The 16,357-nt window shown below is 48.2% G+C and overlaps 1 protein-coding gene across 3 annotated transcripts; it reads right to left on the reverse strand.

The window, feature by feature from the left end:
- Window positions 1–1,305: 1,305 nt before the first annotated feature.
- Window positions 1,306–16,357, reverse strand: LOC135817454 (DNA-binding protein D-ETS-6-like). Of its 3 annotated transcripts, none has more exons than XM_065330662.1 (9): window positions 15,977–16,357; window positions 6,700–6,856; window positions 5,765–5,910; window positions 5,052–5,267; window positions 4,376–4,699; window positions 3,773–3,922; window positions 3,422–3,499; window positions 2,705–2,922; window positions 1,306–2,244 (listed from the first exon to the last, which is right to left on the reverse strand). In XM_065330662.1, the coding sequence occupies exons 1-9, from the start codon at window positions 15,984–15,986 to the stop codon at window positions 2,059–2,061; spliced, it is 1,485 nt and encodes a 494-aa protein (XP_065186734.1). In that variant the 5' UTR covers window positions 15,987–16,357; the 3' UTR covers window positions 1,306–2,058. The 3 variants fall into 3 exon arrangements, with proteins under 3 accessions (XP_065186734.1, XP_065186726.1, XP_065186718.1); XM_065330654.1 differs by lacking the exon at window positions 15,977–16,357 and adding an exon at window positions 7,344–8,203 and having other exon boundaries at window positions 2,705–2,919; XM_065330646.1 differs by lacking the exon at window positions 15,977–16,357 and adding an exon at window positions 7,344–8,202.

The following is a 16,357-nucleotide window of genomic DNA, read 5'->3' on the forward strand; positions in this document are numbered from 1 at the left end:
TTTCCACAGAACTGACGCAGGTGTGCAACGAGTACATTTGGAATGTACATGTACTGGCAGGTGCAGAATAGAAGTCTGGTCGTGAAAGCACAGCCGGTCACAGGTGAGGTGACGGCAGCGGTCTAATACCAACGGGCAGCTTCCTCTCGCCTTGGGGCCTTGCCCACACCTCTAACACACAGGCGCAGCACATGTACGTTCTAGTTCCGCCCAGCTTCTTCATTAGAATTTCTCTGTGACGTTGTTCTGGACACTTTCCTGCCTGTTCTGAAACACACATGGTACTGGCAGAGACCTACATGTTACATGATAGACCCGGTATTCGCGGGTCTGCCTCCTTCGTCTAGCATGTAACCCATTATTTGTGGCCGGTGCTACACGTATGTTCTTAGGCAAACCAAACAGCATGGCCACTCAATGCACTCATAGTACCATGCGTTGTGCCTTGCAATCCAAGACAGAACACGAGTGCTAGTGACGAACAAAGTTCGCTGTGCTTCTTGAATGCAGTTTAGAGCCCTCTGACTTTGATGCTTTGAGCCTATCTAAAAGAGATGGTGTAGAGTCTTGGAAGGTACTAGATCATTGAAACCTTGTTTGTTCAAACATATTGTTGGTTGACAGCATGTATTACAAGCCTTGAAGGTAGAGGACACCGTGTTCGCCAACCTTGGATGGTTGTAGCCGGAAAGGTCATTGTTTCCGAACACGGTGTCCGAACACGGTGTCCGAACACGGTGTGCTCCACCTTGTTACAGTCTTGTAAGGTGTGGCTATGGGGGTTCCATGCCGGCAGTAGAGTGCATTGCTCGCCAAGTCTTGGGCAACTGAGTAGATGATTGTACTACCAAGAGTATAATTATACATGTACATGTACATGTACGCCCCGGGGCCGGGGCTTACATTTATGTACTCTTGGTATTACCCATCAAGAGGTAGCGCCTAGCGGTTGGGTGTACGAAGACCCCCCCCCCCCCCCCTGTATAGACCCCTGATTGTACTTGTACAATAGTCAGTACACTGTGCATGTGGCACACGTTGCACCTCTCAAAAATGGGAATTGCTTTAAAAATTGTTGGTTGTTAGCGTCACCATTTTTTAGGAACCATTTTGTGTCATACATGTGCGCTTAGCCGACACTGCATACATGTAGCAGTACTTTGTATTTGCGGTCATGTTGCAGTACTAAGTTATATTAACTATTTTGTGTTCATGTTGCAGTACTGCACCACAGCTTGCAGCCATGCAGCTCATTTCACCCACACTGCCCTGACTTCAACGGTTATTTCAGCAGCAGAACACATGTACGATAATTATTATACTCTGTGGTGGAGAGGATGGCTGAGCAGCCAGTGAGGAAAAGACTCAAAAGAGCGACCAAACGATTATGAACCATGAACTGAAAATGATCAACACCTAACAGGTCTGCTGGATAGCTGTCATCAAGGGAAATTCTGTATAAATCAAAGTACATGATGATAATTATACTGTAGCACGCAATCAGGAAGAAGAAAAAGGAAAAGAAAAGAAAGGACCTAGAGATTATGGCAATTGCGTGTGTATTATCTTTGTGCTATAAAAATTATGACTTCAAGTGACATGAGAAACGGTTTGTATGTTGCTAGTATAATTTGATGCTGTGGGGAGGGGGGGGGTACCTTATTGAATAGGATTATTTACTCGTTTGTCAACATTTTCAGCAATGACTGATTGGGTGTAAGACTTCACAATAATTATCCTAATCCACACAGCATGTTTGCCAGCAGAACGTAACCAAAGAGTGGCAGCCAGCCTATGCTTGTGGCATGCAATCAAAAAGAAGAAGTTCAAATGCAGCAGAATCCATGTGTTGACGAAGTGCTGCATGACGAAAGCTCAGGGATCAGCCGTGACGCTGTGTACATGGGGACTTGAGACTGTGCTAGTTGATTCCACATTCCACTGTCTTCCCTAGCCGATGGATGTGCTCTAGCGCCAATCGACAAGTAGTAAGTTACATTCCCGAGCAGCGGTGGTATTCAAAGCAATCTAAGTAACTGGTTCAGTTTCCTTTGACATTCATCGGCTGTGCTGTGTGACGGTCAGTGACACACGGCTATTGCTGGGTCGCCGGCGAGACAAGCGGCCGTGGCAGACAAGTGAACGATTGCCGGCGTACTGGTCATCATAGCCGTTGGCCTTTGGCACGTACGTCAGCCAGTTGGTGCTCGGCAGAAACTTGTACGTGAGCCGACTCCCAGACACCTGAGGTGAAGAGGAAAACAGTTTCACAGGCAATTATGCTTCAATCCAATACTGATCCGTGTGTTACAATGCTTTTCCAATATATACCGGCGTAGATAGCCCAACATCTTTCAGAATGTACAGTCATGCTAAACACCAACTGCCTTACAGCAGTGACTGTCTTGGGTATGAAAGAAGAGGTCAGGGTCATAAGCTAGGTCGTTCCTATTCTTCATGTACCACAGTGTGTCATATTCACCGCCTATACACCGGTATACTGTACAAGCACTTGGTGAAATCCTAGCCTGTTCGTTCTTTGGCACACCACTCTTTAGTACCCAGTGACCGTAAGATAAAGCCCGCACTTCTACCGGGTGGACCAGACACATCGGTGAGCGTGTGCGAAACAAGAAGGTAGCCACCCCTAGTAAGGCACTGAATATCTACAACCAACGCACATTGCAAATGCAGCCGTGCTAACCTTGTCAATGAGTTTGGAGTAGTAGTAGCGCATCGCTCTGGACATCTTGTCGTAGTTCATGGTCTTCTTGTTGCGATGCAGGCCCCAGAGCATCGCCACCACCTCCGAGTCCAACAAGCAAAACACGCCGTTTGGCCGGTCTTTCCACAGGATGATCTTGCTGTATACACCTGGCTCGGCCAGCAACTCAAGCAGGTACTCCCATAGGTTGATTCCTGCTGAAAGAGCAACATGATGCAATGCACAGCAGTGAAGAAGTTACCGTGAGAGACTGCACAGCGGCCAGTTGTAGTACTCACTGGTGTCACGTTCCCATGGGGCCCTTTGCAAGCTGTGAGGTGCTGTAGAGCGTACTGCAACCCGGCAAAATGTATTGTGCTCACATTGAACAAGTATGGGAACTTCCTTGTGTGTGAATGCATGCACACATAGTGACACAGGCATACACTGAACCAAGCCAGTGATTTGCAAGACAAGAAAGCTCTAACCGAATTGTTTCCACAATCTGGCTTGGGTTTACGAGCCAACCATGCAACTGCTGATGTTGTCATTGGAACTTGCACAACGGTTTATAGCGAAATTGTTTCATCAGACACCAGGTGTACACAGCTGGTAACAAGGTTTAAGGAGAGGGCATTCATGGCGAAGGTGTGCCACTAGAACAGAAATAGAACCATGCTTCAATGTAAGACCATGCAGCATTAGTAGAACACACACCTGATGCCTCGGGGAAGGTTAGAGACGGCGGCAGAGGTGTTCGCTGACGTGGCTTCCGGTGTCGCTGCTTCTTCACAGCTGCTCACAAGTCACAAGATCACCATGTGCACACATACAAACAGTTTAAAATAAATTTAAATTATCGTCCAATACTGTCTGTACTCGTACAAACAAAGAACTTGCGGCCGTTCGCTCACTACTGCTGATGTGATGGATCGGTCCTGTTGCTATGGACCCCCCCCCCTCCCATTCTCCCTACACCCCTCAGCTGAGGTCATAATGAACGCAGACCAAGAACAATGATACATTTCAGTACAACAACAATTTTCTGCCGAGCAGCATGTAACTCACGATAGTATTCTGGCGATAGCTTGGGAGAATTCATGCTGCTGTCCGCCACAGACAGTGGGCATTCGGACGCCGGAGACAGCACAAGTTCACCAGGTGGACTGCATGCCTGGTCTGTAGTCGGAGAAGCAGATGACTCGAGCGACTCATAATCTGCACAAGAAGACAGGTAGACACACCAAATGAACACCAATGGTTGACAAGACATCACGCACTGTACGTTTGGAGCTCAAGCTGCACTAGTTTGGTGGCAGACTACCTTCATGTCATGCACGATCTCTGTGCCAGGCATAGGATAATCTGGATGAAGTTTAAGTCATAGCCCACTGACATGGACCTGCACGCCACAGCACATGAGCAGTGTATTGCCACTCATACCCAAGTTTTAGTACAAACCAGCTAAAACCAGGCCATTCTGAGCACCTACACTTCCGCCAAGGTCATACACCATCAAACCTCACAGAATATCAGTGTGCTCATCCAATATATTCAACAATAGGATACACAGCAGCTGGCACATCACACCATCCATAGGGGCAAGGAAACGTCGTGTTGTTGCAGAAAAGAGAGCAACACTGCAGGATCTCCATAGGTCCTGGCGCTTACCTGAGTCTGACACGCTGCTGGTTTCCCTCGGTTGACTGGTCGGCGTCAGCGGTGGTTGAACCGCATGACTACATGACGACATGTTGTCCGGGGACCAAAGCATCATGGCCGCCGCACTGCCGCTCATGGGACTGGACCGCGGGGAGAACTGGCCGCAGAGGGTGTCCGCGCTGCTGGCATCGCTCATCACAGGTGAGGCGGGCGAGGGCAGTGACGCCGGACACGTGTCCAGCAGCATCGAATCTGGACTGGAGATACCCGCGCTGAACTGAATATCACAGTCGCTGGTGGAGTGCGTTTCAAGCTCGTCCTGCTGGCTGAAATCTGTAAAACAGAAGACCAGTACAGCACCACCGGTTGGCCTCATCCATATGTAAGTCAGTCGAGAACACAGCCGCTTGCCTACACAAAGAATGCAACTCACTTGTTTGTACAATGGGAAGAGGAAGCGCCGAACCAGCAGCTGTGACATTCAATTATCAAAGGCATCGGAATTGCTTGAGGAACATGCAGTGCCAGACACGCCACTCCACTGGCTGCATGTGTGCCACCTCGGATGCCATGTTTCAGGTGTATGATGACATGTCAGGTAGCGAGTGTGGCAAGCAAGTGCATACACATTGGCACTGTGCAGGGCATACAGCACCTGCTGACATTCCCACATGTGTTCTCGCACCTGTTGCAAGCTGGCTGCCAGCTTCCGCGGAAAGGCCTTCGCCGTCGTCGTCATCATCACCGATCTGCTCCAGGACCGGATGCAGACTGGACTGGAAGGTCGGCGGACGATGTGATCGACGATCAATGCCTTTGGCAGCCGAACTACATGTACTTGCGACGGGGTGAGCCACTTGTAATTGATGCCACACGTCGAGTAGGTTGCAGCCTAACGCCTCTGCAAACACAATAAACGACATACCATACACGCCAACGGATAAGCCTAAATTGGAGTCTAGATTCGAGAACAAAATAATCACGTCGTTCTTGCGACTGGGCAGGAATCGAGGATATTGGCAATTCAAGCGAAATCGATGTTCAGTAGGTCTGCAATGGATTGGAGTGTCACGAAAACGTGGGCCATCAAGCAATTAGTGTCAGCTCATTCCATGCTGATCACAAATTCCACGGCTCACTTCCTTGATGCAGAAGGGAAAGTGCACAGAGATATGCAAACTGACCCAACAGACTGATCAACTCAGACAGAACTACAAATCATCAATGCTAATTACTAGTAATTAGTAATTATTCGGCAAAATTACAAATCGCTCATGCCAATGAAACGTTGTAGGCCATGCCCTGCAGCAGACAGCAATCCACATGCAGCTTGATCTTGGTGGCACAATCCGACTAATCATACGCAAACACCTATCAACCATATCTTCATCTACTCACGCGCATGACCGAAGGTCTGTAGTTGGTTCAGGAAGCTCTCAAAGACAGCAGGTGCAGAGTAGCCCCAGCGAGAAAAGTAGCTGGCGAAGGACATATCGCTCAGCTCTGCTCCACTCAGGCGCTCATTCTTCATTGCCACGAAATTCCTATCAACACAAGAGCATAGCAAATCCTTATGTGTGTGTGTGTGTGTGTGTGTGTGTGTGTGTGTGTGTGTGTGTGTGTGTGTGTGTGTGTGTGTGTGTGTGTGTGTAAGTGTTTGTTTGCGTGGTTGTGTTACAAGTGCATACCCTCATTGTGCAGGCGTGGGCAGGAAAAGTACTTTAGCAGCTTCGTGACATTGTGCAGTGCAGTCCACGGTGAAGTTAGAGCAGTGAAGTAACTAACTTAGTTGCCCTTGTCATTTTTATGTATTTGGCCCGGATTACCCAGGGGATAGTCTAGCCCAGTGGATGGGATCTCCTACTCAGAAAATATTTCACGTGAATGGGAAAGAGTGAAGCAAGCCATTGTCATAGCCACCTGTCACTGTCCACTTGTGATGAAGATACATTGTACAATATGCCTGGTATGCACCCTACTAAGTACTACTATAGTAGTAGTGTGCATATGGGAGATCTGCAGCAGTGCAGGTTGGCACTCATTCAACAATCAGCTTAGAGCTTCCTAAGTCCTTCTGATCTTGGGTGATAAGTGTTCTGCTGAAAAAATCGATATCGCTCAAGTAATAGTTATTGATTGCCGCTGACACAGTGCATCTGGAAGAGTCTAGACACAGTACATCTGGATCTTGGAAGACATGGGAATAATGGGATGACTGCCCATACCAGACAAACAAGCCCCGTGCCCGCGGAACACACCCTTGTTACAGTACCGTGGCTGTGCAACACGTCATAGGGAATCTGTGTATTTTACTTTTTAGAGAGAGAACTCACCATTGGTAGAATTCCAGGTCGGCTTGGCGAGTCTGAGTGATGCTGCCACTGGCAAACACTTTTCTGCTCAGCCACAGGGCCACGGTGGAGCAGTCCCATTTCAGCGGGTCCAGTAGCTCGTACAGCGGCGCCTGTCCACCAGGCCACACTGATGACCCTGCAACACGCCACACAAACACGAGAAAGCAAACGGTGCCGACTGGTCGTCAGGACATGTCACCATCAGTCGTGTCATCACAGGAAGTAAAGATAAACTCGCTAGTTATGTAACACACCCAAGGCCGATTGGGCACAAAACACAGCAGAATGTTTGCCTACGGCGTGTGCCGTGAACCGCCCCAGAAGATCTACACCTTCCCGGCCACATACAGCCCTCGAGGAGAATGAAATCAGGAAAGCGATAGATCGCCAAAATGCCATAACAAGAGGCACTCGAGGCGGAGGAAATCTGGCACCTCGCATTGACAGCACGCCTTGTCAATGAATCAAAGTCGTACATCGATCCTTCACTTCAGCCAGGAACCTGTGGGTCATGATCGCCAATGACTTTGAAGTTATGTAGACGTCTACAAAATTTCCAGTCACACGAATGAGAAGTCTTGCATTTCACAAACACTAGTGCCCACAAGGGAAAACAAACTCACGGCATGATGACAGCTGTTCCAGGGGCAGGGGCGATGAAGAAAAGGATCTCGCCAGGGATGAGTCAAACAAAGTCGGTTCGTGTGCCGCGACGTCGCTCGTCTCCTCGTCGAACATCAACGACCAGAAAACGCCGTCGTCCGAAGTACAACTGATGTTGGATGTCGGACTCGGCGTGGAGGACGCATGACAGACCAGCGAGTCGCAACGGGCATGACGATTCACAGCCGCATTGGCGGTGGCCGTGGGCCGAGTGGGTGGCGGATGCGGTGTCGTGTACAGCGCCGAAGTGACTTCTGCTGCACCTTCGGTCGACAGGACCAGTGGTAGTGGCAGTGCCCCATGGCTCGGGCCGTTTGTGCAGGAAACCAGCGACTGATGTTGGTAGTGCTGCTGCTGCTTCAAGTCACAGAAGTGAGGTGACATTTCCTTGAACAAGGGCATTGTGAGTGTGGCCATGATGCGCGTCAGATGATAATCACTGACAGCAGGAAGACTAGGTGAACGTTGTTTCGGCGGACTTTCTTTTCCCTTCTTGACACAGGCTGTACCCGATTGCAAGTGAAACGCGACATTGCCGTTTCTGATTTTTGAGTGGAAATTCACAGGAACACAGCGGCAGCACGGAACGGGTGAGGGTAGAGGTAGATCTTCGACTCGACGGCATCAGTGCAGTCAGTGCATGTCACCAAGGCCAGGGTCAGGGGGTCAGGGATAGGCAGTGGTGTGTGTTAGGCTAGGCCGAAGTAGGCCGCTACGCTTCTAGTCGCTCGCACCAGCTGCACAACAGAAGCACTACCGTTGTATCGCTAGCTCGACGCTCGTCGAGTGTTTCTAATTCTTCCACATCCATTCCTAGCTGCGACCAGCAGCGATGTGATGTCGAACAACAACTCTTTTCTCGGGTAATCCATCCCGTGACTGGATTTCCAGGGAAGGCACGCGAGGTCTGTCTCGTGAGGCGATCTGACATGCGCTTGCCAAGGCCAATGCAGGGCATACCAGTCAGCCCTGGGCAAAGAAGTGCATGCGCGTACATCTCCCATGACCATGTCCACACCACACTACAGTCTACCATGGTCTACAGGCACTACACATGACGTCCACAGCTAGTGCAAGTGGATGCTGTCCCGAGCTTGGGCCAGACTGTAGTCTGCAGAAGTGACATTCAAGTGTAGATCCAGTCCGATCCGCATCATCTGGCGTTCAGTCGAGTCCTGCAGCGCTCTGACCACGAGAAAAGACTTGGACTTGGAGTTTGAGCTGGACATGTGTCACGGACTTGTGTTCCGGTCACCGCACACCTGACGAGTGACGGTCGATGTGAACTCGACTGCCACACTCAGCGCCTGGTCTAGCTGAACTGAAGTAACAGTTAGCGACTGAAGGTGCCCGATGTTTGACTCTTTTCTTTGGGGCTTGACCCTGGCCTAGGTGCAGCTCGGGGTAGCTTTTCTTAGCCAGCGTGCCCCTGGCTTGGCCGTTGGCCACAAAGCACATAATTACATGGGCATAGTAAAACAGTGGACGCCATGCCGCCAGCTTGAACAGACCACTAAGGGCAGGGACGATTCCACAAGACATCGAGCCTGTCGCGAGAAGGCCATAGCAGTGACTCATGATTTTGAGCTCGGTCGCAGACTCGCAGACACGGAATTAGAAAAAAAGAAGGCGGACCGTGTAGCCAACACAACACGGGCCTCAGGCTTCGGCCGCTCCAGAGCATTATGGTTTACACCCAGGATGTTCGCCTAAAAGGCTAAAATGATATATCCGTACCATGTCGATGTTCCCCTGCCCTGGTGCCAATTAGATGTTGGCCATTGCGACTGCTCGGAATAGTTTCGTTTTCTTGCTTGTTTCGTAAGCACCGAGTGGGCGCAGTGAGCAGTAGCAAGCAGCTACACGTACAACGATTCCAACCCAGAAGTGCCAGAAATGCTCCAACACAACACCATGCAACGCGCTGGCGATCCGACTCGGTCTGACCAGAATATGGACTTTATTAGGACACAAACGAAAGCAAGAGCATGACGGAGAGAATCGGAACGACTAAACATTAGAACAACTCAGTAGTAGACGTACACCATGGCCAGGCTAAACATGGGATCAATGGGTGGGTTGCACAATAACTGTGAGGGGATTTGGTGGCACATGTACATGTAGATCTGAGCGATCTCAATCTATCCGTTTCTTCCACCGAAATGGAGGCATGATTTAATTTGAAACCAGTCTGATAAATTTCTCTGTGCCGGTGATCTGTCTCTGGAGGGAAATGAAACAGAATGAAAAACCGGCCCGTAAGTCAGAGTTCTCGTGTAAGTTCAAGTCTTAGTCGAGAACGAAGCCCAGCTAATTATTATTTGGGGGCAGACGGCTGACTTATCGTGTTGAAGTTCGTGCCAATAAGTTAATTATCACTATGTAACGTTATTAGAAAGCAAGACTGTCATGGGATTTTGTGTCACAAGCTACATGACTTTGTTGTTTCCAAAAGTGCTGGATTCCGCGACGGCAGAGCCAAATAACAAAGTGTTCAATGGAACAAGGTTAACATTAGATTTGTGTCATACATGCATTGTATTCGCTCGGGCAAGTGGGAAAGGAATCTGATTGCTCCCTCCCAATCCCATCGGTAAATGTAGCAAGGGCATAAAGTACACAGTAAACGCTGTATTACTTTACTCTACATCTGTACTTCTACCTGGGTTCTACTCCTCCACCATGATGGCAATAATTAATTGTGTTTTGTTTGCCCGTAAAGTGGCTTCAACACAGTAAACGCTATCGTGCAAGGCGATAACACTAACAGACATGACAGAACACCACAACAGATACTCTACAGGACAATCATACTGCACTTCGCGCTGAAGCTAGAGCCTGAAGAGAGGCAACACGAACGCAGGACATGACACAACGAAACAGAGATACTATGATTTGTAGTACTCTGCTTCGATGTGTAAAAAACCCAATGTCACGGCCAAACAAAACACGGAACGTCGGAAAGAAAGGTGACAATTGAATCGCTGAACGTGACTGTCATGTCCAATGTTAGTACAGTATAGTGAACGAGGGCTCGTTACACTCCAGTCTCCAGTGAAGGTCCTGGGAGTGGCGATATTCACGATCGTATTCGGGAGGGGCAATCAGGGCGACTAAATTATTTAACCTGACAAAACCGCGGGATGGTGTTTCACAGCATCCAGCGTCCATGGTTCTCTGCATAGTCCCGCGCTTGCGGCCTTGCTCCCAAATCGCTTACAGATGGAGAGAAATACTCACAACTATTTATATCTTGTCCATTAGGCGGTATCTATCCTTACTGCATAGGGGTTAACTAATACTTGTGCTTTCGATTGCTCCCATTCGTGACTTGTGAGCGTTTTTCACGGTCACAGTGTTCGGATCAAGATGTCAGCCCCATCAGCCCCATCAGCTAGGTCAAAACCAACAACTACTTAGTAGCTTTATACAGTTTGAGAACAACAGTATCACAATGGCCCAGCTGACCTTGTGCATGCTGAAACTTTGCACTTGCATGCACATAGTCATTGGCATAATGTAGATGGTGTGCTTAGGCAAGTACACTGTACATGTACTTTGAAGTGGTAAATGAGGCTGCCGTAAGATGATCTCAGAGGCCTGTTTTGTTGACGGGATCTGGAGGCCTAGTGAGATCTTATCACGAAACTACTAGTAGGATGATTTGTACAAGTGTGTGATGGCATAATTATGTGGAGATGTCGACCAAGATGGCGGCTAGATCTAGGGCGGCTAATGCCTGCATGTGTACCGTCCGTACTGCACAATCATGTCCTTGTCCTTTCCCAACACATGATGTATAACGTGGCATCGACATAATAATTGTGCCTGACCTGTCCATTCTGCCATGTGCTCGCAGTGTTGGCATGGGTCTCTTGGAATGTTGATGTCGCGGTTGACGCGCGTCGAAGGGCCCTTTTCCCAGGAAACCCAGTGTTTGACCAAGCAACAAGTAATTCGGCAGAGTGCAAAGGCTGGTCGCGAAAAAATCGACAATGCACGTAGGGCAATGCATGTTGTCAGATAGAGTCTCAAATACTGTGTGCAGCGGTGATGGGCTATTTCCAGATTACTGGACGGCGCGTGGTAGTCATGGGTCCCTGAGACGGTGGTACCCCACAGTATGGGTGGTCATTTCATTTGAAGCGCGAACAAATCTGGCGGACGCAAATCCCAAAGGCAAACGATGGAAGAACGTGCGAGGAGCTACTGGTCGTTATTTCTCGATAGTTTGTAGTCCTACTGTCTGAGTCGATTACGAAGTATGTTGTGAATTGAGCCATTTGAGGCTCATGTACATGCATTTTAAGACCACCTCTGATGGTCTTTCCTTGCTATTCCGCACCCTGGCACGGCCACAAGTGGAACTTTCCTGACAGTTGCGGAGCAAAAGTAGCCTGGCTGCATGACAGCCATGACGGTTGCAGTCATCTTCCTTGTCAAGGCTCGGGCGTGGACATGATCTCTCTTCTCCATGGTCCAGCTTGTTAGTATGGTACCGTACCAAGGGATGCACTGGCTAGCTAGTACAGTACTCAGTAGTAGCGTGTGTGGCTGAGTGTTTGTCATACCATGCCATGTGCTTGAACTGTTTGCAAAACCTTGAAATTATCCTGGAAGTTTGAGGCGTATTGTTGGCTTCTGTGCGGCATCTGCATCATCACTGAAGGACTGAGAATGTATTGGCTGCCCTGTTTTCTGAATACAGTAGTTCCATGCCCGTGTGTGAGTTGTCCATTCCAACCATACGTTGTGGCTTGATCAACAACCAGCGCCTTATTGAAGCTTAATTGGCGGCGCCTGGGCACATACACTCACAGATAGACTACTAACATGTAGATGACACGATTGCTTGCCCTCAACAGCCTCATTGCAGTCCAAACTCTCTCAGAATGAGTTCAGGCTGCTGGATAAGCTGCGTGAGCGTTCCTCCCTACATGAATCTGCTCACCCGGACACTGAGCCAGCATTGTGGCTATCCTATGTAGTCTAGCCCTTGCAATTCCATGTTCCAATGCGTTCTTCTTTCCGCAATCTCATCTACAATCGCTTGCACGACAGACTTGCCTGGCAGCAAACGAAGACTGGGATCGATTTCGGTCTTCCGTGTGGTAAGTCAATATCCTAATTGCTTCGATGGTGCAAAGGACATTTTCCGTTTATATTAGATTACGGTGACGATGATTTCCCGCTAGAAATGTGAATGGAAGGCAGGAATGGAAGGAAGGGATACAGCCATGTACATTTATGATGGAGTTTGCAACATGGTAACCTGATACATGTACGTCGATTTGCAATAGTCAAATATGTGTACGCTCTTCCCAGGATCCGGGAGGTTTCCCTGCCCTAAACAAAGTGAATAATTTATGTCCTTCGATTTTCTCCAGCCGTTTTGATGACCGATGTGGCTCCGCCTAGCTGGGACAAGTGCTCGGATATGACCCTGGTGGTACGGTTGTCTGTGGATTTATCTTGTTCGGTTTACAATTCCTCACGCGGACACTGAGAACTGGCCACTTGCCCGATCGAGATCCGTAGCAAGAATACATGTACATGTACTTCAGTATTAAAAGAGTTTGCAATGAATTACATTTGCTGGATTGAAATGACGTTTTCATTTCCTGCAAAGCTTCATGGTGCGTTTAGTCTGATTGGTTTGTGATTCGATCCGCCGCTTGGGCTTCCCGAGGCCTACGCACGCCTGAAGGCACATCATTGATGAAATTTCCGACCCAGAACCATAGGACAGTGGTGAGTGTGAGTTGTTGGGGAGCATAGTTCCTGTGCCTTGAATTCGAGATGTGCAATCATGAAACAGAATTGATAGATCAACGATCAGGATGGTTGATGAAATCACTTCAGCCGTGGTGATCTGTTCGGCGGGGTTCTCGGCACTCGGGTTCGGAAGCTATAGGCGGGTGGCGAGATGTACACTTTAAAAATTGTTGCGGAGTGTAATTGAAATTCACGCCGGCAGTGTCTGCTTGAGATTTGGCTCGACCACATGTGAATGCAGAACAAATCGCACGTTCTCACAAATTGAATTCGACAGTAGTTTGTATGTGATTGCGTACAATTGGCACTTGTTTTATGGCTGTTGTCCAGTGTTGAGTGTTGGTAACGAGGGTACTCTTATTAGTAATGCCAACACTGGCAATAGCGGCACGTGCGTGTGTACCGGGGGTCCGGGGCACGGGTGTTGCGATCCGCGACTCGGTCACATTTGTAACGCAGATGTGGCATGTCTATGTTCCGCTGCGGCGCAGGTCAACTGTACACTTCTCCGCGATGAGCAAGATATACTTTATTATTATTCTTTATTTCCACGATGGCCCATGGCCAATAAGGAAGATAATATGATTCAAATCAGTCCAGAATCATATAAAATCAGTCTAGCAAGTAAGGAAACCAACACATACTTCTGTGGATACCTGCTATTGTTGCCTCATGTCCTGACCTCATTGCAATTGTGTAGTTCATTGCAGAGAAGCCTCCAAACCCAAACCATCAACTTTGTTCATTGACTTTGTTCATTGAGTAGGTGTATCCCGTTTGCTCCAGAGCTGAAGTCCCCAGTTGGGTGCCATAAGTTCCTTGACTCTTGAGGTGACTTGTCTGCATCAAGACCCCTGGCGACCCATTCTGCCATCATCACTTTCCCTTACTTTACTTATTCCGCTACCGACCGTCGTGCACGATTTCAAGTCGCCTTGTACCACATAACAACATCGTAGATGGTGTAAAGATTCGTTGTCACAGAGTCGGTGGTATCAGAGTACACTACCCTGGCAAAAAAATGATACAGTTGGTGGCTTTTCACAATTTGGAAAGAGCTGCTGAAACAGAGCAAGAGACACTATAATAGTTAATACTAGTGAGCTACAAGCTGAGAGATGTCAGACACCCTGAAAGGTCCCATTTTTAATGATGTACAGTTAGTAGTTGTTCAATAGAGTTCTTTCAATGAGTTTTGTCGAGACTGTAGTCCAGCTAGCCATTCGGAAATTTAATACCCATGAGTGTTATATGTACGAGGTGCAGAGTCTGAGAGACAAACTTCCATTGCAACTTGCAGGAGAGTTTCCCGAGCCTCTCGCACTTTTAGTGTTGTGTGTATCACGATAATGTCCTTGCCCTCCATCTGATATGAGAAACATCGAGGAGTTACCTGGTCCTCCACTGAAGGAAGTACGTGATGGACTAAAGGCTGAGGACACTGAATCTCTACTCCTTCCTGCATCGTGGTGTACCTCCAACATCATAACTATGTACGCTGTAAGTCTTTGCCTATCGCTGCTGAATTTGGTGGGCGCCTCACTCCAACAGAAACCGTGTGCTGGTGCACCAGTAAGCAACCTGCTGAGCACTTGTTTCGTTCCAAGAACAACGAGACACCAGCACACCATCGCTGAATTAAGCACATCCCAAGAAGAGAAACTCATGGCAGTATTACTAGTGCACTCCACTCAGAACTCGTTGAGCTTCTACAACTTCGCTAGTAGTAACCAGAAGCGATTTGAGAATACCAGTATGAAACTCAGATGGCTCAGTCAGCCATCCTCCACTCGCTCTGGCGTTTCTCGGCCGTCCGTCGCAGGATCAGCACTCTGGAACCTGCTACCGGATGATGTTCGGACCATAGCAAGACAGAAAAAGTTTAGCATAAGTTGCCTACCGTATTGTTGCTCAGACTAGCCCGCCCCCTAGCTCTCCTCGACCACCCTGTCACCCCTGATACTCGCTTGACTCTTCTGTCAGATACTACTGTCTTCTTTCGTAATTTTCTAATTCCTGTCCTCTCTTTTCTAAATGCGGTTTATACATTCGCCTGTTATCATTGGGCCTAGTTCCCGTTTATTGTGCGAATTAAAATAAACCAACCAACCAACCAACCAACCAACCATGTTGAGCCAATAATAAATAGAGAAAGGAAAGGAACATAATTACGGACTCTTATCCATTATGTTCCTTTGTATTTGTTTTTATTTTACATCGCAAGCCAAAGGGGCAATCATGCCCAATGTTATGATGACGCCTTTCCTTTCTCGATTTGAAAATATCCCCATTCCTCTGCACAGGTCCTCTGATTGTGCGTGTTTTTGATTCTATCGAGTTTTGGCACCGTCGAGTATTCCATCAGGACGTTAGATTTCAGCCAGACTATTCAGAATTTGTCTGTGGTTGCCGTACGTGATTGAAAAAAGAGTGACAATCGCATTCCCATTGCAATTGATCTGTCGACAATGGCAGAACGCACCCAAATTTCTTTCCTCAAGACAATCAAATGTATGTCTCCATCCGTAAATTATGGTATCAGATGACACTGGCACTGGTATCCATAATGCTTATAAGTATGGCACCTAAAGACGCATGATACGACGAGAACATCCGAATACTGTCGTGCTGTGTTCGCTTTGGCTGGTTATACCGGTGCGTGCAGTGCAGTACATCCCAGTATACAAATGTACATTAACAATACACAGTGACCCTCAGTCCTGTAGGTATAATTATTAGTAATAATTATCATGCATGCATTCTCTCTCTCTCTCCCTCTCCCTCCCTCTGAGTCTCTGTGTTTCTCTTACTGTCTTACCTTGAGCCATGTCACAGAGAGGTATCCAGCACAAGCTTCACTTCAGTGATAATTGATGTACTACTACTAGTATACTACACCTGGCGTCGGACACCTGCTGCTGGACAGTCAGATCAACGACCGTCTGCCGCTCTCTGTCCCGCGAGCCGGGGCGCTCACTGGGAGGCGAGGGGACACTGAAGAGAGAGAGACGCGTGCTTAGCATACACAAGACTACCGGAATAAAGAATCAAGGGAAGCTGACGAAGAGGAAACCGTCGAGTCACAAGTAGTCCGGACAATTTACAAGACTTAGTATTCCTGGAAGCAGACTATGCGGGTCGGTGCAAAACATTACCTGGCTTGCAGACACGGTGTTAACGTGTGCACGTTCATTGTTGA

The sequence above is a fragment of the Sycon ciliatum genome, chromosome 1 (assembly GCF_964019385.1).
Source record: "Sycon ciliatum chromosome 1, ocSycCili1.1, whole genome shotgun sequence".
Classification (NCBI taxonomy): Eukaryota; Metazoa; Porifera; class Calcarea; order Leucosolenida; family Sycettidae; genus Sycon; species Sycon ciliatum.

Excerpts from the sequence above, each read along its gene's own strand:
- LOC135817454 (XM_065330646.1), bottom strand. The coding sequence starts at position 7,800 with ATGGCCACACTCACAATGCCCTTGTTCAAGGAAATGTCACCTCACTTC. Across the intron at positions 5,911-6,699 it reads GACCTGGAATTCTACCAATG|GAATTTCGTGGCAATGAAGA; the intron begins GTGAGTTCTCTC and ends TTGTGTTGATAG. Across the intron at positions 3,500-3,772 it reads GCTATCGCCAGAATACTATC|CTGTGAAGAAGCAGCGACAC; the intron begins GTGAGTTACATG and ends ACTTGTGAGCAG.